We start from the raw sequence: 26056 nt of genomic DNA on the forward strand, positions 1-26056 counted from the left end.
AATCAAGGTTTTATTTATTTATTTACTTATTTATTTTCATTATTTTTAAGTGCCATAAAACTAAACAAGGAAAAGTCGTTCATAAAACGTACCTTGAACTGAGACCTGACTTGCCCACGTGCATCCACAGTTGCTGGCAAACCGAAAAGACAAGTCCGGTCTTTGGTTACTTTTAGACTCGGATGCGTAAGGCTCACCGTTTTCGTGAAGATGGCCAAACACGTGACTTTAAAGAGCCGGTTTTATGTAACATTTTCAGGATTTTTTGATCCGATACATAGTTTGTCTTCAAAAAGTGTCAAGAATGCTCAATCTCGTTTCTATATATGTGAATTTTGTTTCTTTTGCCGATTATGGATTGTTTGGTCAAATGATCTTTACCTGTTTGTTGAAATGCCTGAACAACAATTATATCAACTTAACATTCGCTTTTTTTTGTTTAGATTTGAGGAACTATGATTGAAATTCTCGCTTTTGGGGAAATTTACAGAAAGATTCGCTCAAATTTCAGGAATCGAACGGAGCATAGGTATTTTTACAAATAATGGCAGTTGAAAGATAAATTTCAGGAATTGAACCCTTGATTAGCAATTACAAATGCATGTCATGTTTCTTCGGCGAGTTGCAGTTGCAGCTTCTCAATCAGGAAGGTTTCTTAGCAGCAATAGCAACCATGACCTAGCAAATGCTTATTTCAAAGCTCGCTCAACAAGGTAATTACTCTTTTAAAAGCTGTTTGTTATTGCTTCTATTCAAAGAGCAACTGTACTTGGAAATAAAATACGTTTTCCTACTTTTCTTTGGGCTATTGCTAAATGCTAAATTTTCATGCGTCATAGCATACAAATACCATAGAACAGAGGGCAATACAATTCTTGTGGCAAAAGAAGCATCGATTTTTTTTTTTTTGGTCATTCTGGTGTTGCGTCACGAAGAAATTGATGTCACTAAAAGTTTGATTTAATTTAGAAACATATTATGGAAAAGTTTAATAGATTAATTTTATTACGCATTCTTAAGAGCAAATCCGGTTTCAGGAAATGGAATCTGTATTTGGTGAATCCCCGTTCTGCAAGCAATGACATTATGGCAGAAGACCACCAATCTTTCTCTCCTAAGGCGAATAAAACTCCACTTGGCCTAACCCATGGTGGATGTTTATCCCAAAGAAAGTGGTAAAAGAACTGCTACGGCTAGTGTGTGTGTGTGTGGATACAAGGGGGCGTTTGGTATGTCGGATAGATCCGGATCGGATAGGATCGGACAGGATAATTAGTGCAGTACTATGTTTGGCATAGTTCCAGACTGAATGATGAATTAATTGTACCATGTTTGGTGCCGAATCGGACTGGATAGGACTATTTTGTGATTATATTTTTAATATATATATATAGCATGCATATGAAAGAAAGGAAGGGCTTCTTTGGAGTATTATGCAACAATATAGACACATGAAAATCATGGTGTTTTTTGGTGTTTTTCTTACATGCCAAACATGAAATTTTCTGACAGTGGACAGTACAAAAATAATGTTGGCCCCTATAGCCTTCATCTCCTCATAGACATTCAAACACCCATCGAAATTCCCTGACTGCCCATGAATTTTAATCAAAGTAGAGAATGTCATCGGATCAATGCGCCATTTCTCTGTTCTAGCACGATCATACAAGCTGAAAGCCATATCAACATTACCAGCACGACCATAAGCATCAATCATTGCCGAGTAGGTAACATCATCTGGATCACATCCAAAAGTGGGCATTTTCTCAAACCACTCAACAGCCTTATCAAGGAAAGATGACATCCTAGCATAGCTAATCATAGTTGAAAAGGTAACATTATCAGGTTTAACACCTCTCTCAAGCATTTCATCAAACAGCTTCTCTGCTCTATCCAAGTCCTTACATTTCCTAAACACCTTCAACGTTACGTTGTAAAGAATTACTTCCCTCTTAGGTTTCAATTTACTTTGAAAGAACTTGAGAGCAAGCAATGCATTTTTAGGATTAACCATATTATTGAGAACAACCACAGCATCTTGTTCTACTATTCTATCACCTAAATCCTCCAAAACATTCGCAACATCATCTTCAGTGGAATTACAAGAATTCAAAGCTTCAGCTAACCTCACTAGTTTGGTATACCTGGCATCGTAAGATTTCCGTCGAAGCTGTGAAGCTCTAGGGCTACTGGGATTGACCCAGATGTAGCTTTTTGATGAAGAACCACGTTTTCCATCTGGGGTTGGAGAATCTGCAACTTCTGGATTCTGAGTCTCTTGCACAACGGGGTCCTGTAATTTCCGAGAAATTAAAAAAATAGAAAGGAATGCATTGTGCCTTCCAAATTTGTTGGGAACCAAATGGAAAAAAAAACAATAATAAAAAAAAAATATATGTGGAGAGAAAGGACTTACGGGGCAATGAAAGGCATGGATTCCATAAGTGAGGGAGGAAGGTGATGAAGAATCGAAGGACTCGCCAGGAAATCTCAAGGATTTGAAGGACCTGTTTGCAAATCCAACAAGTCTGGAGAGGTTGTTCGGTGAGCACATATTATATACGAGCATCAAAGGGCAAAAAAAAACAAAAAAGAAAATAGAAAAGAGAAACTGGTTCCATTTTAATGGAAAATTATACGACGCCCTAATTTTTGCAAATCAAAAATAAAGAAAACACATTAAAAACGAAGAAGAAGATTAAGAAGATGAAGGAGAAGAAGAAGAAGGAGGAGGAGGAGAAGAAGGAAAACGAACGGACTGAAGAAGAAAAACAGTACTCACCGAGGTTTCAACTCGGAGCGATGCGAACGGTCGGGCGAGAATGGTCTGGCGAAAGACACCAGTAAGAAACACCGGAGAGAGAAACCACAACCTTCAGTGAGCTTTGGATAAAAAGCTGACCCAGGGGGGAAGACAGGTCAGTTTAATCCTCTTCGAAGGGGATTATTTCACTGTAGCGGTTAAATTATCCGCTTCGCCATTTGTTGCTACCAAACATCTGATTGGGATACAATCCTGTACTATCCGATGAAACAAACAGGCTCCAAGTGTCTAAAAAGTAGTCGAACATTACTTAAACCCCAATGAATAATTGGTAACAAATAATGCGCATTTTAATTACCACTCCTTTTTTACATCTTAGTCCAATTTAAAAGTCGGTTTTCCTAGTCTTATAACATGTTACTTAAAAGTGTTATTCTTCAATTCAAGAATTGAATTAAGAGAATCAATAAGTCTTTAGAAAACCGTAACTAGTCCTCTTACCAATAGCATTTCTATAATTATAAATCCTAATATTCCATCGTAATTAAAAATCTAAATATAAATGTAGAGAGCAATACTGCGATAGATCTGAATTTATAGTTTATTGTAGAACGAAAATTTCAGGTCTCTTATATATATATATATATATATATATATCCTAGATTCAAAATTCAAATATATAATTGATATATGGAATACAAAAAGCCTTAAATAATTAAGAAATAGAAAAACGTCCTTGCATTCTTGTCCAAAGTAGTTGGCTTTTGTCAATTATAATTTTCTAAGTATGTTCTATCTATTGTATATTATAAAATGTTTTATTTTAATGCCCTTGTGTGGGGATATTAAAATTTCATTATTAAAGAAATAAACAATTGATGCTTTGCACGTGCTTTAATTACTATAGAATTCATGATCGATATCCTTGAATATTGATTGCCTAACCTCTTTACCAATGTTTAGTTGTATGAGCCTTGGAATTAAATTTATGTTATAAACAAAATGAATGGAGTGCTCCTTTCATTTTTTTTTTTTAACAAAAATTATATAATACTTTTATAGAATAATAGGAATGCTTATATAACCCATCCATTAAAATAAAAGGAATAAGCATAACACAGAGACTTTAGAGCTTGATTGCTAAACTTATGTTTAAAACATGGTACAAGGAATAGATGGAAAGAGATGCATATATATATATATATATATAGAGGAGGGATGAGGCTAATGTGCGGACTGCATCAAAGTCGACATATTTTAAAAAAAAAACATCGGTTTTGCTATTACGTACGCAAAGCAAAATCGATTTTTTTTTTTTTTAAACATCGTTTCGATTTTTGTATGGATCTACATAAGAACGGACTGCACCATATAACTATCTTATATATGAGTATTTAAAAATCAAGTTGATCATTTATTAAACCACAGTGATCAATGGAAACAAATAAAATGTTACCAATGTACATTTTAGTTATTACTCTTTTACCTCTAAGTCCAATTTAAAAGTCAATTACATGCTTCTAAAAAGCTTTATATAATAATAATAATAATAATAATAATAATTTTTAGAGTATATAGCCCAATTCTGATTCATCCCTCTTAAATTTCAGCCTTTAAAAGCATTAATGTTGGCTTTTAGTTCAATATGCTGCTTCAATACTTGTTGCATGTTATGTTGAAGCGTCCATGCTAATGCATGTTATGGTATCGGATTGTGTTGGGATAATAATAGTATAGAATAGAAAAACTAACATCCTTGTTTTGTTATAAAATATAATGACGAAATAATTTGTGAAATAATTTGTAACTATAAGTAGTAATATGACATAGTATATAGAATTACTATTTGAGATAGAATAAAGGTTATTATTAAAAAAATAAAAAATGAAAAATAAGAAACGACTATATATGGTCGTCGTTCGGTTATTGATTCCCACCAAAAAAAAAAAAAAAAAGATTTATTTTAAATTGATTCAATTTTGTCTTTATTAGTATATTTTAGTATGAATAATCCGTCAACATTTTCACAGAAAATATGATACAAATTTATTAAAAATATATTAAGCTCATTTATATTAGAGTAAAATAATAATTATTTCTCGTGTCTTTGTGTTTTTTTAATTTCAAATAGATATCCCTTAAAATTGTAAAATAATCATTCCCATGAAATAGATATTATCATAGATAACATACCAAATATCCATATAAGTTATAACTAATCTTTAGCTATAACTATTCTTTTCCTTTTTTCTTTTTTCTTTTTTCCGTCTATTTTGCGTACTCTCTGATCTACGTTCAACTGAAAAAAAAAAAAAAAAAAAACCTAGTTATCTTTTCGCGTTTTAACTAAATTTATATTTAATTACCAAAAAACAACTAAATTTGAAAAATAAAAACACTACATATTTATCATAATAAGGAAATCTTTGTTGTACAAGGCGACACATGGTCCAAGAAAATAGTAATTAGCTGCTGCGGCTACAATTTTCGACATCCATGCATGCACACCTCGGGTTAGATCAACGGACACGAGCCATCCGTTTTCTGATAATCGAGTAATACAGGCTCTGGTAACATCACACCACGTGGACGGATAATAATGGGGCAGTCAGTCACCGCTCTGTAAACAAATCCGGTTGCCCTTTATCTGATTGTTCGGCTGTGAGAGTGACAGCTCGAACAGGAAAAAAAAAATCAATTTTGATTAAGACCTTTCGAAAAACAGCCCACCCACCCAATAATTTCTGTTTTTTCATTTTTAGAAATATTTTCTATAGCTTTTGCATACACATTTTCCGCACGTGATGAGCTTCTTCCACTTGTGTCTTCGCTGTAAAACAGTAACGGCGTCGGAGAGATAAAGAGAGAGTGACAGTGAGAGAGAGAGAGATATATATATATATAGAGAGAGAGAGAGAGAGAGAGAGAATTCCATAAATCTCTCTGTTTTTATCTCTCTTGAGTTTCATCGAAGCAATGGCCGACGAACCTTTGGTCACTCGCTGGTCCTTTCAGGTATTCGCCATTTCTATTTTCCTTTCTGTATCTTTAAGAGATATTCGGAGCTTTCGTTCAAATAGACTTGAAGAAGAACTAAGAGCTTGGCGTTGTTGAACTTGAAACGCGACTTTGAACTTAGTCAATGAAAATTTGAAATTGAGTGTGTTGTGGAGTCTAGGTTTTTGTTTGCTTTTGATCCTTTCCTTCCTGTTTCTCAGTTGCCAAACAGACGGTTTATTTTTAGTTTTTCTTTTTTCTTTTTTGTCACTGTCAAGTGAATTTCTTTTAGTGGATCGGGTTTTCATTTTTGGTTATCAGTGTCATGCAATTAAGAATCTTAAATAAGACTGAGTTTGACTCGAGAACAGTGGATTTATTTAAGCTATTATTTTGTGCGTTTTATCTCTAGGATTTTAAAATATTTTATGATGCAAAGTTTGGTAGAAAGAAAACACCGGAATCGCGAAACGGCCATTCCAGTACTGATCCAGCAGTCGTGAATAATGGAAGTTCTTCGGGTGTGACATCAAATGGAAGCGCTCATGTGAACACATCTGACTTGGCCATCTACGAGCAGTTCCGTAGCCAGGTACTATTGCATTTGATTCATGATGTCGTCCGTTGATGATGATATATATAGCTTCTTAATAGCCTTACTTGTTCTTCTTCTTCTTCTTGTGTAATTTCAGGGGAGGAGTTCGATTCACTCCAATGGAGGTTTATCTGACCGTATGGATGACAAACCGTACGATTACTTCGTTCGCTGTATTGCTTTCTTGACCTAGTGCCAAAAATGTACCGTAGATGATGAAATACTTGTTGTTTTGTGCTCTGGCCATGGAAAATTTGCCTTTTACTCACGATTCTTTTTATGATATGGAAATCGATTGTATATGATTCGTTAGGATTTTCAATTGACTAACCAAGCTGCAATCTAAACTAAGTTTTAGTTTTGGTGCTGGTACCATTTTAGAAAGGTTCTTGACATTGATTATATGGTCAATCATAGTATTCTGGGTTGGACTATGATATTTTGATGATGAAAGGTTAAAATATTGATGGAGAGTAACTTCTTTTTTTGGGCCTTTTGAAAACTGTATTGATGAGACCTGACCAGGACTTACTCAATACCTGTGACTTCATTTCTTTCTTCTACTTCAGATCGTCAACATGTTTACACCGTTCTCTATATCAAGTACATCTCCTCAAATTGAATACTTCATGTTCAGAGAAATTCTGTGTAGATTGACATATTTCAAATTATCTCTTTTTCTTGTTCATTTTCATATCTCTAGATAGGCAGGCCCTAGCATAGGGAAAAATGATCTGCTGAAGCCATTGCATAGGAGTAACTGTTGTAATTGATAACTTGAATGATTTTCCTGTTAATATATGTTGATTAATTTTATTGTAGGTTTAGTAGAGGAGTTTCTAATGCTGACCATTGAATTTAATAAACTTCTGAAACCAACTGTAAACTGATTACTTAATATTATAATGCATTATTGTTTATGAAGATGATTATTTGAGAACATTCTCATCAGTTTTTTAACCTTTATTTACAGGCAGAAATCTCTGCTTCCTGCTTTTGAATCAGCAGAAATGCGTGCTTTAGCAGAGAGTTTAAGTAGGTAATTACTATCACAGTGGACTTCCATACCATTATTGTATAACTGTGGCTTATGTTGGTTAAGGTTGTTAATATTTGAGTTTGGTCCTTTGTGTCACCATAACTGTTACATCCTGTTTAGGGACATAGTTCGTGGGAGTCAGGATGTAAAGTGGGAAAGCATCAAGGGTCTAGAGAATGCCAAACGATTGCTTAAAGAAGCCGTGGTCATGCCAATAAAATATCCCACGTAAGCTTTTTCATATCAATCTTGTAGCCATTTTGAATACTAAAATTTAGTACTACCATATGAGAAATTTTTGTATGGTAAAACTCTGAAATTATATCATTCTGCTGTATGCCTGATTTTTCCTTGTCTTCTAGGTATTTTACTGGCCTTTTATCACCATGGAAGGGTATTCTCCTTTTTGGCCCTCCTGGGACAGGAAAGGTATTTAAAATTTTCTTGTCTTAATAGCTATCATAGCTTCACCAAATTTTCTGTGCTTTGGTGGCTTCCACTACACATTGTTATTCATGTTGCTTTTGTACCTCTACTTCTTCTCTGCTGCGTGAAGTTAAATTATTCCCTGTTTTTTTTTTTTTTCTTCATCTGGGATGAGGGTTATAAGTCCTTAACCCTGCTTTTGCTCTTGTGTAATCTCACTTTATTAATCTTCATCAGATACCAATACCTCTTTATGGGTTCTTTTTGTACAGTCAAAATCTACTTGTTTTTATACAGATTATTTCACAGAAAATATTAATTATTGGCATTTCTATTATATATGGCAAGTATTCCATACAATTTTTATTTTTTCACTTGCTATGTTCGAGAGCAAATGAATTAACATTTTGATCTTGCAGACAATGCTTGCAAAGGCTGTTGCAACAGAGTGCAATACCACATTTTTCAATATTTCAGCATCATCTATTGTCAGTAAATGGCGTGGTATGTTATCGTGGTGCAACTTTTCCATGGTCACATCTTATTTATTTATTTATTTATTATTATTATTATTTTTTTGGTTGAACACAGTTTCTTGTTTTTGTTGTAGATCATTGTTTATTTGCATCAAAACATATGGTTGAGCTTTTTTCACCCTTATTGTTTTCCTAAGTTACGCGCAACGCTGTTAGGGAGATTTCAAACCATCTAAGATCAAATGTTAGGACAACAGCTTAACGGATAGTAATTCTGTATTGCTAAGAGATAAACAGACTGTAGTTTACTCTGGTTGATATATAAGCTTAAAAAACCATTCTATGTACCTTTTCTGATGTGAATATTCCTTCAGTTATACAAGTTGGTATAAAATTGCAGGTGACTCAGAGAAGCTGGTAAAGGTTCTATTTGAGCTTGCTAGGCACCATGCACCATCAACTATATTTATTGATGAAATTGATGCCATCATTAGCCAACGTGGTGAAGCACGCAGTGAACATGAAGCGAGTAGGCGTTTGAAGACTGAGCTACTCATACAGGTGCTGTTTACTTATTGTTGGTTTACTTGCTCGTTAAATACATCAAAGCATTATTTGAATTGTATACATAATGTATTCATCAAGTTAATATATCATAAAGTATATGACTCGTTCAACTTTCAGTAATATTAATATTATAATTCACAGCATGGTAACTAGGAAAGCCCTATTGTCTCTCCATAACAAAGCTTCGGAGTTGTAGGTTGCAAGAATTGGAACTTCTGTGTAATTATTTTGTAATGAGGCTTTTGTATCCTGTGGCATCTCCCATGCCAATTCACTCTCGTAAGTGATATGTGTTTTATAATTCTCTTCATGATTGATATTATCAGCTGCTGTAATAATGAATGCTTCAGTTGGTCCTGATTGTAAATTATTTTAAATCTTCAAGAAAATCTCTGTGTTTGATGCATCTATTCTATGCAACATCAATTGTACTTTTACAAATATTGATCACTAGGGTTAGATTGCAGATGGATGGATTAACAAGGACAGATGAACTTGTTTTTGTTTTGGCGGCAACAAACCTTCCATGGGAATTAGATGCAGCCATGCTCCGGCGTCTTGAGAAGCGAGTATCCTTTTGATAAATAATTATTTGCTTAGTAATACATGCTAATGAAAAAACTAGGCTAGTACTGTTGCTACAGTAACATTTAATATTATAAGCCTGATTATAAGTAAGCAATTTGAAACTTTTTTATTGCCTTTTCTAATAAGAAAGACTAGAATGGTATTGAAATCTCAACTATTCCTTTATTTTACTCTACTCTGTATACATGTAACACGTTCTGGAAATTTTAAGAATATGCTTTTTTTGGGGATTTGCTTGCACTTATCATGCAAGTTTAGCTGTCACTTGAATGACAAAAAATCATTTTCCATCGTAACGAATCTTGCAGTGGGTTAGTTCCACTGCAGCTGAATTATTTAGGTTTCTTAGTCTGATTTTGGCCTCTTAAACGATTGGTGAGTGCATCTTATATTACCAATTTAGTTCTTCCATTGACCCTGAATGGAAAAGATCCTAGTGCCTCTGCCGGAACCCGAAGCGAGAAGAGCCATGTTTGAGGAACTCCTGTCACAGCCTGGTAATGAGAATCTCCCATATGATTTGTTGGTAGAAAGAACAGAAGGTTACTCAGGTTCAGATATCCGGTTATTGTGCAAAGAGGCTGCCATGCAGCCTTTGAGACGCTTGATGACATTACTTGAAGAGAGACAGGATGTGGTGCCTGAGGATGGTACGTTAATTAAGTTTTTTCTAGGAGCCTGTTGATTGAGGTAGAAGTTATACTCTGTACATTTGCTTTACACTATGTTTGAAGGTTAGAATCTACCAAGGAAAACAAAAGATAGGCGATTCATGTTTTCATGAACTTCTAAAATATTTCTATGTTTCTCTTTTTTCTTTTTGTAAAATATTTTTCATTTCTTCATAACCTTCTATTGGCCAAAGGATGAAAACTAAAATCATTTATGAAATATTAACACATGAAGTGTCACTAGGGTAGCTTTGTTAGATTTAAAGCTGAAATGCTGAAGTCTCATTAGAAGATGAAATGCTTCCTGAACTTATTCTTGCATAGGCTAGAAATGTAAGGCTTGGAATATGTATTGGTATTTCACGCAAGTACTTGCTTTTCTCAATATTATATGAGGACACTGCTTAGGATGATCATTCCTGTTTTAGTTGCAATTTTTTTCCTTCCAAGTTAGTCGCCATAAACTATTTCTACCACCCTGATTTGGAGTACTCATTTTTGGTTTGCAGAACTGCCCAAGGTCGGACCAATCAGTCATGAAGATGTAGAGAATGCACTTAAGAACACAAGGCCATCTGCACATCTCCAAGCTCACCGCTATGAGAAGTTCAATGCTGACTATGGTAGTCAAATACTCCAATGAAGGCACTCATTAGTATTTTTTGACAATTATATCTATTTTTTTCTGCTATTATTAGCAATACGATATTATTCATTGTTTGACCACCAAGAGTTTTTGAGGTATGTTATGTGAGGCAATCGTAAAAGTTAGTATTTTGCCCCACAGTAGTGATTTTTTATTTCTTAGTTTTGGGTAAAGGGGCGATGGCTGAAATATGTTATAGGATAACACTTTCTCCCTACAAAATGCTTTCAGCTTCTATTCTTGTAGAATAATAGCACGATTGCTGAGAATTAATGTTGTTGATGCTGAACAAATTAAAATGCAGGGCCATTATGTTTCACATTCTATGTTACACTGGGTTGTGATGTTTCTCATGTTACCATTGAACGAGCAGCGAAAACCGCTGTTCTTCCATGTTTATGATTTCTCATATCTACCTAATAACTAATTTACAATATTTTATTAAATTATCAATTCACTCCCAAATAAATAATTTGAATATCTATTGAAAAGTACATATTTGTATTTTACGTTACCAAATTATTATTTTTATTATTATGCTGTCGAATACATTACTTAAAAATGTTAGTATGACAAACATTTTGGCAACCTAAATTGAAACGATCTAGCGGCATAACTAATAGTTCAGCAATACCAGACTGATTTTCTTTCCACGTTACCAAGTAGACATTAAACTTCAACCAAATCAAGTTTACAAATGGAAATTGGGGTTGGGGAATACAACGAAAAGATTTCACAATACGATCAAAAAAGCACCCAAAATACAAGCTCAACAAAAATTCTCTTAAACACATTATGTTCCAAATTAGTTTGCTAAGCATAAACAATGCAACATTGTCGAAACAAGATCATCTGGAAAAAGATTACATTTCGGGAGTAAAAAAGAATTCAATTTCCCTCTAGTTAAACCCCTTCAATGGATCAGCGGTCTTGCCAGATCTCGCATCACTCCATGCTTTTGCAATTGTTCGCTTCATTTCATCATCCCCTTCCTCGTACATATTCTGCAGGTTATATAGTAAAGAATGTATTAGCAACGAAGATACCAAATATATAATCTATACATGCATCCGTAATGCTGACTAATATAGGAAGGCTGGTGCTATTAAACTCAAAGCAAGATAGCCTCACCTTCATCAAATCCATGATGCCTGCCATTGGATCTCGTTCCTTATCCAGGTTTGGCTTCAGCTGTAAAGATCAGATGGTCATACATAAGCTGGTTGCACAAGCATGTGAAAACTTAAAACCTACATGGTCTCTTCTAAAACCCGGAAAAAAAAAAAAAAATACCTTGTCTTCTTTATATTGCAAGTCCAACCAGTTCCCCTTTGAAGCTTTAATCAATGTGATTACAACCCTGTTGGGCTTAACTAGCACCTTGCACTTCTCTGGGAGAATTTCCTTGTTAAGTTTTGGAATAGCACATCGGAAGTTTTTCCCTTGAACATCATGGAATTTGACATCAACAGACATAGGTTTGAACTCGGTTTCCATTTTCTCCTGATCAACTCCCTCCAGAGAGATGTATATCTTCATGATAGAAAGGGGGGTAGAAAAATTAAAACAAAAATTATTATATGATATCCATACAGAAAAACCCAAAAGACATTATATCAACACAAGAGGAGCACAATTTTGCATATTATATCTGCTAATGCTTACTACTAATAAACTACTAAAAAGAAATTTCATCCCATTTTTATCTGAATTCAGATGTTTCCCATAAGGTGGCAACAAATCAATGGAAACAATAATTCTAATTTCTAACCTTGACTTTATCATTATCCTGCTCCCAGCTGAAAGATCCAAGCGTAACATAACTGACCGCTGGGGTAGAGGCCACTTTAACTGCAGCCGGAATGGGGGTTGGAGCTTGTGAGGTAGGCTCATTAACAGGTGCTTTCGACAACTGTTCATACGAATCAGAAGATATCACCAAAATTATTGAAACCAAAACCAGCATATACAAGAAACGCATAATCATCCATGGTTAATCATGTTGGGCGTCTCTCTCTCTCTCTCTCTCTCTCTCTCTCTCTATCTATATATATATATATATATATTATAAAGCAGAGTCATATTTCATCTTCTTTTTCTTTTTCTATTTTTTTTAAGTGAAATTAAAAATATAATCTTCTTAAAGATAATTATAAGCGTAATAAAATGCAAAATTCAGCATTGTTCTTCTTCACCCTCGGATCATATTAAGAAATTAACAAATAATCGGTATCCTAGGATTTTTTTCCCACATATAAAAAGAGACGTTTCGTATTTCATCAAACATATATAGGGTTAAAGTAGATTTTCACTTCAGAAAATCACTCATTTTTTACACTGACTAATTGTCTAAAACAGAATCTCTTATGCAAATCAATACATATATATATATATATATATATATATATATATATATATATATATATAGAGGAATACGGACGAATATAGAAAAAGAAGGAGACCAAAAAAAAAAAAAAAAAAAAAAAAAAAAAAAAAAAAAAAACCTTTTCCAAATTGAGAATTTCAGAGGAGATGAGATTGAGGATGCGGGGCCTCTTGGCGATGCTATGCAGGTGGCGGAGCTCCTCCAAATCAAGTGCCAGGTCCTCAGCCATTTTCTTCTCTTCGCTGCTATAAATCCTTTTGCCTTCCTTCGAATGTGATTACTGATTGATTTGTTTCTTATTATTGCGTCTGAAGTCTTGAGGAACAAGTCGAAAAAACCCGCAGCTTTTCTATGCGGTTTTATATATCAGAGGGGTAGAAAGTTGCAGATGCAGTAGGATCATCAAAGACTGTGGAAAATGCTGGAACAACACTTATCAGTTTGGCCAAACGAAACAGGGGTAATCGGGGAATATTATTAATTTATTAGGGTTTTTCTTGAAAAGAAAGTTCTGGAGACTTATAGGAGAACGTACGTGGCAGACTGTTTCGGTTTTATCCGCCCCAATAAGGCAAAGTGGCTGATCCCCTTCTCTTTTTTGGACCAAGGGAAAAACTGGTTGATACTAAAAATACCAAAATATTTTTAAGTAAATTACATAAACAACAAAATATCCTTTTAATTTATTTATTTTTTCTAAAATATCATTTTAAGTTCTACCTTTTTTTTTTTCTTTTTTTTTTGGGGTAAAGTATCCATTAAGTTCTGTTTATTCCTTCTTTTTGTATTTTTAAATCTTTTTTATAAAATCAAATGAGGTCAACTTACAGTTAATTGTCCAAAATATTTTAGGAATGGGTTATTTTATAAATTTATTTGACAAAAACAATACAAATGAAATTTTAGTTTATATAGCTAAAAAAAAAAAAAAAAAAAAATCACCAATCAGCATTTTGGTTATTGACAATTCAAAGAATTTATTGGTATTTGCAACGCTATTTCATCATTGAAATTTGATAAAAGAAAATTTATTTACTTTTTGGATGATTGTGTATAGCTAGAAAGGTTTGAAGCTCCATTTGCAACTGTGCTCTCATTTGGTAATTGAAAGCCAAATTCCTATCCAATTCCTCTTTCGCTGCTAACAATTGTGACTTCCTCATCTCAGCCGCACCAATCTCTGAATCGCTCCACCTTCCATGGTCACCTTGAAATTTCTCGAAGCTTTCTTGCACCTGAAAAATTAATTAACAACAACCATTTGAGAAATGTTTCACAATTCTTCCACAGCCTCCTCCTTCAATCTTCAATCACTAACCTCATTCATGGCTTTCCTCAATTGTTGGACTCCATTCCTACATTCTGAAGCAAACCTCTCAGCTTTTTGCTTGAACTCCCTCATTTCTAAGCTCTTCGATTCGTAAAATTTGTCCTTCTCTTTCTCCAACTCCTCCAGCTCCTCTGCTTCGATTTTCAAAACCCTAACAATTCCAAACACCAAATCGCAATCCATTTCCAGAGACAATTGAAGTGAGCTATATATATGGAACAAACTTACCTCAGCTGCCGTGAATCGGTTTCGTATTTCGAATCCAGCCTATCGATCTCGGAGTTGAGGCGTGAGATTTTGAAACTTTGGGACGCAATCTTTTGATCGAGAACCGAACATCTCTGTTCCATGGATCTGATGTTTGCGAGCTTTGACGACAACACCATGGACTTGCTCGCTTGCAGCTCTTTCTCTGCCTGGTTAATTTTTATTTTTTTTTCCAAATATTGCGACACTTAGATCGATCGTTAAAAGTACCAAATCAAAAGACACAAAGCTATGATTCAACAGGCGAAAAGCGAAACGATTAATCTGTTTCATTTTTTCTTTTTTTCGAATTTTCTCGATGACCAAACAAGAGGAAGGTGTTAAGAGATTAGGCTTTTTTTCTTTGCTTTTTGGGGGGGGAGTAAAAAGTTAGGACCTGGAGGAGAGAAAGACGTTGGTTGCGAGTATGCTCCATGGCTTCAAGTCTTTCTCTAAAAGCGGCTGAAAGCGCCATTGCCGATGCCAGAGAAGTTGCAGAGAGAGCTCACTAGTTCTGCTTCTATAGACAACAGAGTGGGAGACTCGCGAATTTTGAATTTACGTGTCTCCTTCCCGCTATAACTGCCACATTGTTATTAATGATAAATGAAAATAAAATAAAATAACTTATTTGAAAAATTTGCAATCAGACGAAAAACTTAATAATTTAATCTAAAAGATATTTTTTTATGTGGAAGATGTAAATCAGTAAAAAGAAAAAATGAGTTACATCAAGACATAATTAGAAAAAAATAATAATAATAACATTTTATTGAATTATTCTATTTTTAGCCCTATTTTGCTTTGAAGTTTCATAACAACTCATGCCGTTTATTGCCTTTATTTATTTTTGGATTGATCCCTGTTAACTATTATACTTTTGCCACTTTACAACTTAAATTTTAAAAGGTGTCACATTACTTCTTGTACTATTGTTTTTTTTTTTTCTATTTTCTTTTTTTATCATTTTAGTTCATTTCTTCAACTTTTTTCAAATAAGGCAAAATTAGTCCATAAATATTAATTAAAAATAAAAAAATAAAATTGTTTTTCAACAGAATTATATTAGTTGTATATAAATAAATTCAAAAAAAATTGTTTATCGAAATAGCATAATTAAATTAAAGTGACAAAAAAATTCGAAAAGCAATTTAATATTTTTTAAAGTTTAGATAGTAAAACAAAAGATATAATAATTTAAGATACAAAGCCTATATAGCACTCTATTTTTCGGTTGAGTGCGTCAATTCTAGAAATTGAAAATGCAGAATCACTTTGAAATTTGAGACATAATAGGGAATTCGGTAATACAGTTAAACCTATAAGATAATAGTACAAATATACAATAAAGTTACGTTTTATTCTACCTCTCTAAATTTAGTTAGTAAAATCCATGTAAAAAAGGATTTTTTTTTTTAAAGTTATGAAATATTTGTAATTGAATTCTTATTATCAAAATTAGTTTGATAATTATGATTACGTTTTATTTCTTGGAATTTATTATTTGCTCGTATTTTGTAAGATAAAAATAAGGCAGTACTTTCTAATAGTTTAAGACGCATAAATCTTATCATGTGAGGTTAATTTAGGCTTAGTTTGTGATTGTTGTAAATTATGAAAGAATTAGTAAAAAAGATATTTTAAAGCTAATTTTTTTTCATAATTTAATTAGTATATGGTAAACTATTATTTTAAAATTGTTAAAAGTTACAAAATTATTTTTTAAGTATTTAGTAAAAAATCTACTTAACGATTTTAATTATATATAGTAATTACAATGTATATGAATAATTATTTTCTATGATTACTATGTATAAATGTAAAAAGGAATATTATTAATAGTAGAAGAATATAACAGTAATTTAAAATTTAAAATTCTGAATATGCTAAAAGAGAAATTTTAAAAGCTATCTGATTACTTTTCATATTATAACTTTTAAAATGGATAAATTATTAAAGAATTTAAATTTTATAAATTTATCAAATACTACATTTAATGAAAATTTATCTTATAAGCCAAAAGTGGGTAAAAACAACTCAAACTCACAGTTGATATAAATTTCTGGTTGGAAAACATAGTTTTGTGTATTGTGTATAGTTTTACTTTTTGTCATTATTTATAACAATTACCATTTTATTTAGCAAATTTTAATTAAAGGTATTTAATTCTAAATTTTTTTATTAAAATTTTAAAAGCAAACTCTTTAATAATAATAATTTAAATTACCATCTACAAATATCATATATATATATATATATATATATATATATTCTCATCATAAAAAAAATTAGCATTATTTTAGTGTAATTACTTGAGTGGTATTCAATTATGATGCCAAGTTGATGGGATTCTTGCATTTCTTATAAATTAAAAGAATCCAAATACAATATTACCGTTTTCTTAAAATATGGACACTCACTTGATATAAAAGCTTCATACTTGAGTTCATGCTACAATTGACTTGTCAATTTTTCTGGTGAATGATTCGTAATGAACGAAAAACTAATAATAGTATATAGCACTAACATTATGCCACATGATACCCAAAAAAATTATAACTATGAATCTTTTTTTTTTTTTTGGTTAAAAATTATAAATATGAATCAGTGTCTCTAAAATTGTAAAAGTATTAGAGCTTACTTAGGAAGACTTGGTTTTCAAAGAAAAAAAAAAAGAAAAAAACTAAAGAAGTTTGAACGATAAATTTAAGAAGATTTTTTTTTTTTTTTTTTTTTTTTTTTTTGTGGGAAGAAAACTTAAGAAGACTGGTAATCAGGAAATATAACAAATCAAAAAAAAAAAGAAAAAGAAAACAAAAAGTAGGTAGTTAATATAAAATAATAATTGTTCTGATAAAAAACAAAAAAATTAAAAATATTATCCTTTCCAAAAGAATGTAATGTGTTTATGCACTTTTTGACTTGGGAAACCAAGTGAGAGCCACTAGAGCAATCGACCCCTTCGATTCAGGTCTAAAGACACTTTTTTCACCCACTCTCTACAAAAAAACTTCCAAAAGACAAAAGAGGATGCCTCTTTATAAAAGCATTTCGAGGAAGTATACCAATTAAAGATACCATTATTAAATAACAAAAGCCTAATCACGATCCCATCTTATCATATATTATTCTATCCGTACTACAATTAACAAATCATTGAAATCAGAATTCTCGATTATACTTTGGTTGAGAAAAAAAAAAAAAATATATATATATATATATATATATCTTTGGTGTATAAATTCCGGCACTTTTTGATGTTGAACTGATTAGTTTCTAATATGGGCTTTGGTATTGGCCCATTGTCTCAACATGCTTTTAGATTCAAAAAATAATAATAAAAAAATGGATGTAATTAGTAATTTTTATTTTTTTTTGATAAAGATGTAATTAGTAATTATTGTGTATTATTATTGGTAACCTTTTTCAGAAAAAATAAAATTATTATTGATAGCCCGATGATGCAATCTGTCATTGCTAAGGTCACATATTCGGTTCAAAAAATTACATAAATAAATATTATTTCTAAAGAAAATAAATAAATAAATTGTACTTTTTTTTTTCTTTTTTAGTTTGAATAAATAAATTGTAGTTATACACCTCAAAGAACTGCCGCATCATATGTGGAAATAGAATTATCAACTTCGAAATTATTTTAGAAAACAATCATGAATGAATCCACTTGGGCTTTTAAGATGGAAATTCAACGACAAATATTCGAACGCTTGGCCGGTTAAGCTTAATATGCAAAAAAGAAGTGCCATATATTCTCTGTCACATCATTGTGCCGACAAAATCATGTTTATGTATAATGGTGTATGGTGATTCATATATAGTCCATGCCAGCATCCGACCCTATGGACTTCTCTTGGCATGCTATGATTTTGAATCCTTTATTATCATCTACAAACTCCAAAAGTTTGCTTAAAAGCTGTATCCCAAAAAAAGAAAAATAAAACGAAAAGAAAAGAAAAAAGTTCTCTTAATTGATAGCACAAATCATCAAAGTTGGAGCGTTGGACTGGTTATCGCTTATTACAAATGGGATAATCATAATAATAACAATTATCGTTGGTTTTGGTGTAAAAGTTTTTGATTGTAAAGTTTTTCTGCAATAGAATTTATGTTAAAAAAATTTATTAGAAAACTAATAAGTATTTAGTTGTTAATTTAAAAAAATATTTATGATAATTCATTTAATGTTTATTTAATATTTTGTAAAATTTTTTTATAAGTTTAAGATAGAATCTTTTTAGCAGAAATAAAAAATTTTGACTTTTTCATTTTTTTTTAAAATATCTTTTTTGAATCAATAATTATTTATCGATTTGTAGCTAAATTCTCATTTTTTACAAATAAAAAAGTTCATGATAATCAATAAGTACTGTTTATTGAAAAAGTAAACCATATCAAACAATGATTCACGACTGACTTTTCCAACCTAAGATAATTAACTTAATGAATTTGGTGAAATTATCATAATTGAATCTAGATTTTGGAGGAAATTAGAACTACATACATCATCCATATGTAATTAAAAAGCCAATAGTAAATCATATAGAAAATAATTTAGTCCCAAAAAATTAATCATATAAAAAATAATGGAACAGAAAAGAACAAAAATGTGCACGTGGAAGAAAATTGACAAAACACCTATGATATAGAAAATATTCATCAAGCATTGGAATTAATGCTTCAAATCAAGATCTCAATAATGTCCCTCATAATTTAGTGGCGTGAATTAAGCCACCAGCTACAGAATGGTACTTATGCTTTCTTTGACATTAATGGTCAAATTTAACTTAACAATATTATTGGCGAGCACGAATTAAACAAATTTTCAGCCAAACTGTCACACATACATACATACATATATATATATATATATATGCATGTGTGCATGTACAATCTTGTTATATAATGCATAAACCTGTTTGTGGGTGTTGGCAATTTTTTAATACCACGAGACTGTCGATGATTCGTATGAAAAAAAAAAAAAAATAGTCTCTTGGCATTGAAAAATCATCAATGTCTGTTAAAAAAAAATATAAATAAGACGAAAACTCATATTCCATAAATTTAATAAGTGGTATTTTAACATGGTATAAGAGTCAAAAATCTAACAAGTTTTGAGTTCAAAATTCAACAACTCAATTTAAAATAAATAAATAAATGAAAAACACATATAAAGATTCAGAAAGAAAGTTCAAAAGAGGCGAGCCTACATTTGAAGAGAGTGTTAAATAAAAATATAAATAAAATGAAAGTCCATTTTCTATAAACTTAATCTTATAGTAAGAATCTTTGCGTTTTTTAACAAATTTGTTTATATGTATATATATAAATTAAGAATTTTTTATCATAATATATATTGAATATAATCTCCTCTGGATATCTTGATATTCTAATATATATATATATATATATATATACACATATATCCCAAATTAGCAATTTGAACAAATAGCAAAAACTAGATGTGGGCAAAATCCAATATAACCCGTTCAATCCGTCCAATTCAATCCATTTTTAACAATTTAGATTGGATTTTTATATCAATTGGATTGGATTTGATTTAAAATATTATAAATTATATAAATTGAAAATATAAATCCAATTCAATCCAAATAATATATTATATAATTAAAAAATTAATTATTTTTTTTTCATTTTTATATATTAATTTTTAATATATATATTTTTTACATCCCCAATCCCAAATCCAATTGTAAGTTGTAACTCTAATTTGGAAGTGAGATGATGACATTAATACTTGTTGCTTGATAAGTGCATGATGTGTATTATTTGCTACATTTTCTTTTTTATTTTCCATTATAGACTATGTTGTATTATTCTAATTGTATTTTATGTTTGGATAATTATAATTTAATATTTATATTTTGTATTTGGAAAATTTTTTATTTGTATTATATATTTATAAATTAGTAAGTTTCAAACCGACTAATCAATTCAAACTAAATCGATTATAAATGGTTTGGTTTGGATTTAACGTTTCAATAATTTAATTTAAATTCTATATTAGATAAACCGATAAATATGATTAAATTATATTTCGGTCTAAAACCGAATCAACCCAATCCATGTCCACCCCTAGCAAAAACAGTTTGGATGAATGACATGTTAGCTGCTGTTAAGGAAGCCAGCAAGTTCACGAGGGATCCCAATATTTGACATTCTCTTTCATGGATTTCTATTTTTCACTCTCAATTCTCAAACAAAAACATAAATAGACATGTAGAAGCAAATGTACATGCTCATTTACGTGTAATGGGACCCTAACTTACATGATATGCATCCCCACTTGACGTGTCATTAGCCCAAAAAGCCAACAAAACAGCCGACCAACAATACAATTTTCTACAGAAAACTATACAGTCGTTGTTTATCTGACGCAGGAAAAAGAAAAGCTGTATGGCTCTTTCAAAGAAAAACACAATTCGATCAGCGCAAGAATCTCTTTACTTTTTAATTTCTTTGGTATATTTTTAAGGACGACCCAAATGGAGAAAAAATTCTGAGTGGGGGTCTCATAAAATTGTTGGTCTGCATGTGCACCACGTTGGCTGATGTAGGATGGGTAGACCATATATAGCCTCCCTTATCAGGGTTTTAAACCAAAAGGCTGACCTTACACCGTTTTTATACGTAGAAGAAAAAAAACATAGAAATAAATAAAAAATAAAAGTTAATAAAAGCTCCTTTGTATAAAGGGACGGCAATGACCATTTGCTGACGGTTATTAGGCCAGAGGAATAAAGTTTGGCCGCCCATTGTCCGCTTCAAGATAATAAAAAGAACCAAACAAATAGCTTATGAACCTTTCTTTTCATGAACTTAAAGTTTTATTTTTCAAGATTTAAAAGAGAGAAACAAAGCAATTAAGGTAAGAAAATTTATATATATATATATAGATTTAGGAATAGTCATGGATTCCACGTCCCAAAAGGAGGGATCTTTTCCTTACAACCAACCAGATGAGTCAAATTGGCTAATATACTATGGGGTACACGAATGAAATATTTTTTTCTGACAACATATTTCGTCGCAATTTAATTGCATTCTAAAAACTTACAATATTTCGTTACAATTAATCACTAAATAATTAAATTGAGAAATATTTTCATTCTCTACAACATATAAGTTTCACTAGTAGTCAAATAATGGACTTTTTCTCTTTTCTTTAATAATAATATAAATAAGCTGTCTCTTTTTTTCGTCCGACGGAGATCAGGAGGTCGAGGTTCTAGCAGTGTGGATGATACAATTGTGGGGTATAACCAGCTGATGAGGTCCATCATCTATGTCTGGCCTACTTGAAGTACTTGGTTTTGTTTGGAGAATTAGAAGTAAGCTCTCATTTTCATATCCATCAATGATGAAATAATTTTGGACAGAGAGTGTTGGAATTGTCTTGGAAATTGGATATCATGATCAGGTGCCTTTGTTTTTTTGGGAAGTGGGTCTCCCTTTTTTTGGGTCCTGAAATACAAAAAGACCCAAAAAGGAAAAAAAACACACCACCTCCAAAGTAAATTTTTTTTCCTTACCAAAAGGGTAATATATTTACATAAACTTCCATTTTTTCTCAAAATGGCCTTCTCATAAAAACTTGGAAGGTCAGCAAATATACAAACATCCAGTACACCAAGCTTTGATTTTCCATCTTTGCAGCCTGTTTCACATATAAATTCCATATTAAGCAGAAAAAAAATGGAATAAAACAAAACAAATCAGATATAGCTGTCCATCAAAATCACCCAGGAATTACAGAAAACAAAAATAAAACAGAACCCAAAAAATAAAAAAATAAAAATTGTTCTTTAAGTATGAACAGATTGCTCATTTCATTGCCACCATTATATACATAATTTGCCTTAGGCCTATTTACACTTTCCTCTGTATAAAAAGAAATGTTTTTTAATTATAAAAAAGATTGGCATATGCACAAAATTAGGAACCTATTGTTTTAACTTTTACCTTGGTAGCAGAGGAAGTAAAAGAAATAGAAGCCGATGAGGTTGATGAAGAAGAAGAAGAAGAAGAAGCACTAGTAGTTGACAAAGCAGACAGTCCCACATTGTAAGCCATAGTTCCATCAGGTTGAAACAGACCGTAATTCCTCTCGGAAGTCGGTCCGGGTTTCAAATCCTCATTGAACAGAGCAAACAGATAGACTTCCAACCTCATCCTTGGTCTCAATGGTGTCCCTTCACCTCCCAATTGCCTTCTCAACAAATTCCTATTGTAAACAGCCGCATTCGCCACCGTCGCACCGACCTCGTTCTCGTCGCCTTTCGAAGGCCAACCGGTCTCGGAAACCTTAACTTCTACGCCATTGAAACCCATCTTGGCAATAGCAAAGACCACTGCATCAACCTGAGCATACAACATGTTGTCGTAGTGTAATTTTGTGTAAGGATCAACCATTCCTGAATTGGGATTGAAAAGGACATAGTCCAAAGAGATTCTCTGAGGGTCGTCCTTGTAAGCGAAATATGATAGGCATTAATCCAAAAAGGTGCTTTTGTGCTTGACAAGAATTGTAACAGTTGGTACATGACACCAGAGACCTCTGTTTTGAAGCTACCAGCTGATGGAGGATATGACTCTTGAAGAACTGCTAGAGAACTTGCGGTTGAGACTTTGATGTATGCGTCAAGGCCAAGCTGAACCAGAGCTCCATGAATGCTGACCATCGCAGGGACAAGATTGGCTATGAGCGTGGTGGTTTCGTCGTCGGTGAATACTTCGTTTCCGACGGCGATTCCGGTGATCTTCGTGGCCGGAAAGTATGGTTTGATGTGGGTCGTGACCCATTGAAGGGCAAGCTGAGGGCTCATCAATTGGGCTAGCATTTCGTTCTCTACGGTGACGATGAGTTCGATGTTAGAGTTTGCAAATGCTGTCAAGACTTGAGGATTGGTGTCGTAAATTCTTGCTTTTGTGAGCTTCAGGGCGCTTAAGAGATCAAGGACTTTATCAGGTGGTGGCAAATTATTAGCAACTTGACCGTAGTTGATTCCAAAGGACGAAATTCCTGGGAGAGAAAAAAGAAAAACAAAAACCATACTGTAACAATAATAATGTGATATCGTAAAAGAGATAATATCAAAAAAAAAGCAGAGAGGTTACCTGAGAAACAGAGAGAAAGAAGAAGAAGAATAAGAATCATGACAATTCTGCTGAAAAGTACTGCCATCTTGAAAGAGATTTGCAGAGAGTTTGTGAATAAATTCCAAATTGGGAAACCAAGTGGGGAGTTTGAAGAAATAAAATTGGGAGCAGAGAGAGAGAGAGATATAGGGGGAGAGTCAATGAATTCCTTTCTTTTCTTGTATGAAATTTTGGTATGGGTGGGAGAGGTTAGAGAGGAGGGGGTTTTAGCTTGCCTTGGCAATGTTGTCTTTTGGGGTCTTACCCCTTAACTGGTTTTAAAAGAGTGTTTGGCTTTTCCCTTTACCTTTCCCACAAATAGCTTCTTCTTTAGGGAGGGCTGGTCTGTTTCCAACCCACGCCAATTCCCCCACTAGACCTCATATGACTAAAATGGCCCGGCCACTTTCTTCAAACAAAAGTAAAGGCAGATCCAATTAAGTTTGGTCAAATATTTAGGGCAAGAATAATATGGAGATCCTAAAATTTTGTAATGGGGTTAAATTTTATAGCTCTAGTTTTTATTATAATGGGATTCTACTTTGATTAAATAATCAACCTAAATTATTAGATTGCCTTGCTTCTAGGACACCCTTATGAGGTTTAATTTTGAGATAGATAGTTTATTTTCAACCTTATATATATATATATATATATATATTAAAGTAATAACGTTGGACCATAAATCTTCTTCATGATTACTCAATCAAAATTTTGTTACTCTCTTTTTCTTCTTAATTTGTAGGATTTGGAAAGGGGGAAAAAAATAAACAAAAAAGAAAAGAGAGATAAGTCTTCTGAGAGGCAAACAAAAAAGGAAAAAAAAAAAAAAGTGATTTAGTTAAAGGTAGTTTGCCATCTTTGAATTGTACAACAGATCCACGTTATACAGGTATATTCTCAAAGGGAATTAATAGCAAGATGCATTGTGAATCATCATATCAGGAATGGAACATGATCAAGATCTTCTATTCTGTATCTTTAGCAAGAAAACAGAGAGTGGAGAAGAAATAAATAAAACACAATTATTTGCATAATTATGAATAATAAAAACAGAGCACCGATTCTTGCAAAAAAAAAAATAATAATAAATAAATAAAAGAAGAAAAAAGCAAGATTAATTTAAATAAATAGTGTTAGATTTACCCACTAAATCTAATAATTAAGTCTTTAGAATGAAGCAAATGATTAATTAAATGTTTGTTTGAATATAATACTCTCTTTGGGACGGTCTGAGGATAGCTTTGAGGTCAGTTGTGCGTTGCTGCTTCAGCCAAGGTTAAAAAAAGACTAGGAGAAGGAATCTGAGCCTGTTGTAGCTTACTTTGCATTTCGTTGGGCCAGTTTGTACCCTAATTTGCTGTGAAATATTTTTAATGGCAAAACGAATTGCAAAAAAGTAAGAATATGTATATGTACACTTTTAAGATTTTAGGAAGATATAAAAAGACCTTATATATATATATGCATGCATATATATATATATATGACCTTATATATATAATGCATATATATATATATATATATATGTAAAAGCTTATATTTTAAAAAGGAGTATAACTTGGGTAAAAGTTCCTTCAAGATTTTAGGCTATGCGAATTCATTTGGGGTTTTGTTTAAAACAAATAAAATGTACATTTTACTACAGTACTATGCATATTAGTATTTACTATTTGGTGTTTGATTGTTAATGACTTCCAATGGAAATTTTTTGATTTTTCCCTTAATTTTGTTGATTTATCCTATAAATTTCATGAATGATGCACACCAAGGAAATTCTTTCACATTTTTTCAGCCTTGCAAAAATTGAATAAGTCAGGCCCTTTCTGAAAGTGCAATGTCATATTTCCACCAATAATGACACAAACCAATAAAATGTTAGAGTATACCATTTTTTTTTCCCCCTATAAGACTATACCATTGTTTATTATAGTTCTACCGCATATATATTTAATAAAATAATAAAATTATACTTTTTCTTACAAAAAAAATTATACTTATTTATATACAGTATAGGATACATCCTTTATTAAAAACAAGAAAAAAGATTATCCAAACAAAAGAAAAATTAACTTATGAAGGACATGATTACATTCTCAGCAATAATAGGGACATGAATCAAACAGGAGAATTGTTAAAGATAAATGATCA

General features: G+C 32.1%; 5 protein-coding genes across 7 annotated transcripts; 1 reads left to right on the plus strand and 4 right to left on the minus strand.

Annotated features, from left to right (window-relative positions):
• Positions 1-1041: 1041 nt before the first annotated feature.
• On the minus strand, positions 1042-2915 carry LOC125421841 (pentatricopeptide repeat-containing protein At4g16390, chloroplastic). Its single transcript, XM_060816265.1, has 3 exons — positions 2783-2915; positions 2417-2507; positions 1042-2293 (listed from the first exon to the last, which is right to left on the minus strand). Exon 3 carries the CDS (start codon positions 2012-2014, stop codon positions 1370-1372), a length of 645 nt encoding a protein of 214 aa, XP_060672248.1. The 5' UTR covers positions 2015-2293; positions 2417-2507; positions 2783-2915; the 3' UTR covers positions 1042-1369.
• Positions 2916-5624: 2709 nt separating this feature from the next.
• LOC107406006 (uncharacterized) lies at positions 5625-11088 on the plus strand. 3 transcript variants are annotated; one of them, XM_016013089.4, is made up of 11 exons: positions 5625-5779; positions 6174-6353; positions 6454-6509; positions 7330-7395; positions 7516-7623; positions 7758-7824; positions 8241-8325; positions 8698-8858; positions 9332-9433; positions 9883-10102; positions 10633-11088. In XM_016013089.4, exons 1-11 carry the CDS (start codon positions 5741-5743, stop codon positions 10764-10766), a joined length of 1218 nt encoding a protein of 405 aa, XP_015868575.3. In that variant the 5' UTR covers positions 5625-5740; the 3' UTR covers positions 10767-11088. The 3 variants fall into 3 exon arrangements, with proteins under 3 accessions (XP_015868575.3, XP_015868576.3, XP_048323321.2); XM_016013090.4 differs by having other exon boundaries at positions 5628-5779; positions 6201-6353; XM_048467364.2 differs by lacking the exon at positions 5625-5779 and having other exon boundaries at positions 6213-6353; positions 6454-6529; positions 7334-7395.
• A 443-nt stretch (positions 11089-11531) lies between these two features.
• Positions 11532-13559, minus strand: LOC107406008 (uncharacterized). The gene is made up of 5 exons (XM_048467648.2): positions 13274-13559; positions 12541-12681; positions 12063-12302; positions 11901-11960; positions 11532-11773 (listed from the first exon to the last, which is right to left on the minus strand). The coding sequence occupies exons 1-5, from the start codon at positions 13382-13384 to the stop codon at positions 11669-11671; spliced, it is 657 nt and encodes a 218-aa protein (XP_048323605.1). The 5' UTR covers positions 13385-13559; the 3' UTR covers positions 11532-11668.
• Positions 13437-15301, minus strand: LOC107406005 (uncharacterized). Its single transcript, XM_048467649.2, has 4 exons — positions 15129-15301; positions 14714-14901; positions 14474-14636; positions 13437-14390 (listed from the first exon to the last, which is right to left on the minus strand). Exons 1-4 carry the CDS (start codon positions 15204-15206, stop codon positions 14184-14186), a joined length of 636 nt encoding a protein of 211 aa, XP_048323606.1. The 5' UTR covers positions 15207-15301; the 3' UTR covers positions 13437-14183.
• A 6329-nt stretch (positions 15302-21630) lies between these two features.
• On the minus strand, positions 21631-24407 carry LOC107406007 (glucan endo-1,3-beta-glucosidase 11). Its single transcript, XM_016013091.4, is given in 4 exon segments — positions 21631-22424; positions 22730-23250; positions 23253-23789; positions 23885-24407. Coding segments are annotated over 4 exon segments (1212 nt in total). The 5' UTR covers positions 23952-24407; the 3' UTR covers positions 21631-22337.
• Positions 24408-26056: the final 1649 nt, after the last annotated feature.

This window comes from Ziziphus jujuba, chromosome 1 (genome assembly GCF_031755915.1).
Source record: "Ziziphus jujuba cultivar Dongzao chromosome 1, ASM3175591v1".
NCBI classification, from domain to species: domain Eukaryota; kingdom Viridiplantae; phylum Streptophyta; class Magnoliopsida; order Rosales; family Rhamnaceae; genus Ziziphus; species Ziziphus jujuba.

What these genes read in the sequence shown, in the direction of transcription:
- LOC107406008 (XM_048467648.2), bottom strand. Translation starts at nt 13,384, where the DNA reads ATGGCTGAGGACCTGGCACTTGATTTGGAGGAGCTCCGCCACCTGCAT. An exon ending in AGGATAATGATAAAGTCAAG is followed by an intron (nt 12,303 to 12,540) that starts GTTAGAAATTAG and finishes TCTATCATGAAG; the next exon opens with ATATACATCTCTCTGGAGGG. An exon ending in TGCAATATAAAGAAGACAAG is followed by an intron (nt 11,961 to 12,062) that starts GTATTTTTTTTT and finishes TGATCTTTACAG; the next exon opens with CTGAAGCCAAACCTGGATAA.
- LOC107406005 (XM_048467649.2), bottom strand. Translation starts at nt 15,206, where the DNA reads ATGGCGCTTTCAGCCGCTTTTAGAGAAAGACTTGAAGCCATGGAGCAT. An exon ending in AACGTCTTTCTCTCCTCCAG is followed by an intron (nt 14,902 to 15,128) that starts GTCCTAACTTTT and finishes AAAATTAACCAG; the next exon opens with GCAGAGAAAGAGCTGCAAGC. An exon ending in TGAGGAAAGCCATGAATGAG is followed by an intron (nt 14,391 to 14,473) that starts GTTAGTGATTGA and finishes TTAATTTTTCAG; the next exon opens with GTGCAAGAAAGCTTCGAGAA.
- LOC107406006 (XM_016013089.4), top strand. Translation starts at nt 5,741, where the DNA reads ATGGCCGACGAACCTTTGGTCACTCGCTGGTCCTTTCAG. An exon ending in ACGAGCAGTTCCGTAGCCAG is followed by an intron (nt 6,354 to 6,453) that starts GTACTATTGCAT and finishes GTGTAATTTCAG; the next exon opens with GGGAGGAGTTCGATTCACTC. An exon ending in TTAGCAGAGAGTTTAAGTAG is followed by an intron (nt 7,396 to 7,515) that starts GTAATTACTATC and finishes CATCCTGTTTAG; the next exon opens with GGACATAGTTCGTGGGAGTC.
- LOC125421841 (XM_060816265.1), bottom strand. Translation starts at nt 2,014, where the DNA reads ATGGTTAATCCTAAAAATGCATTGCTTGCTCTCAAGTTCTTTCAAAGT.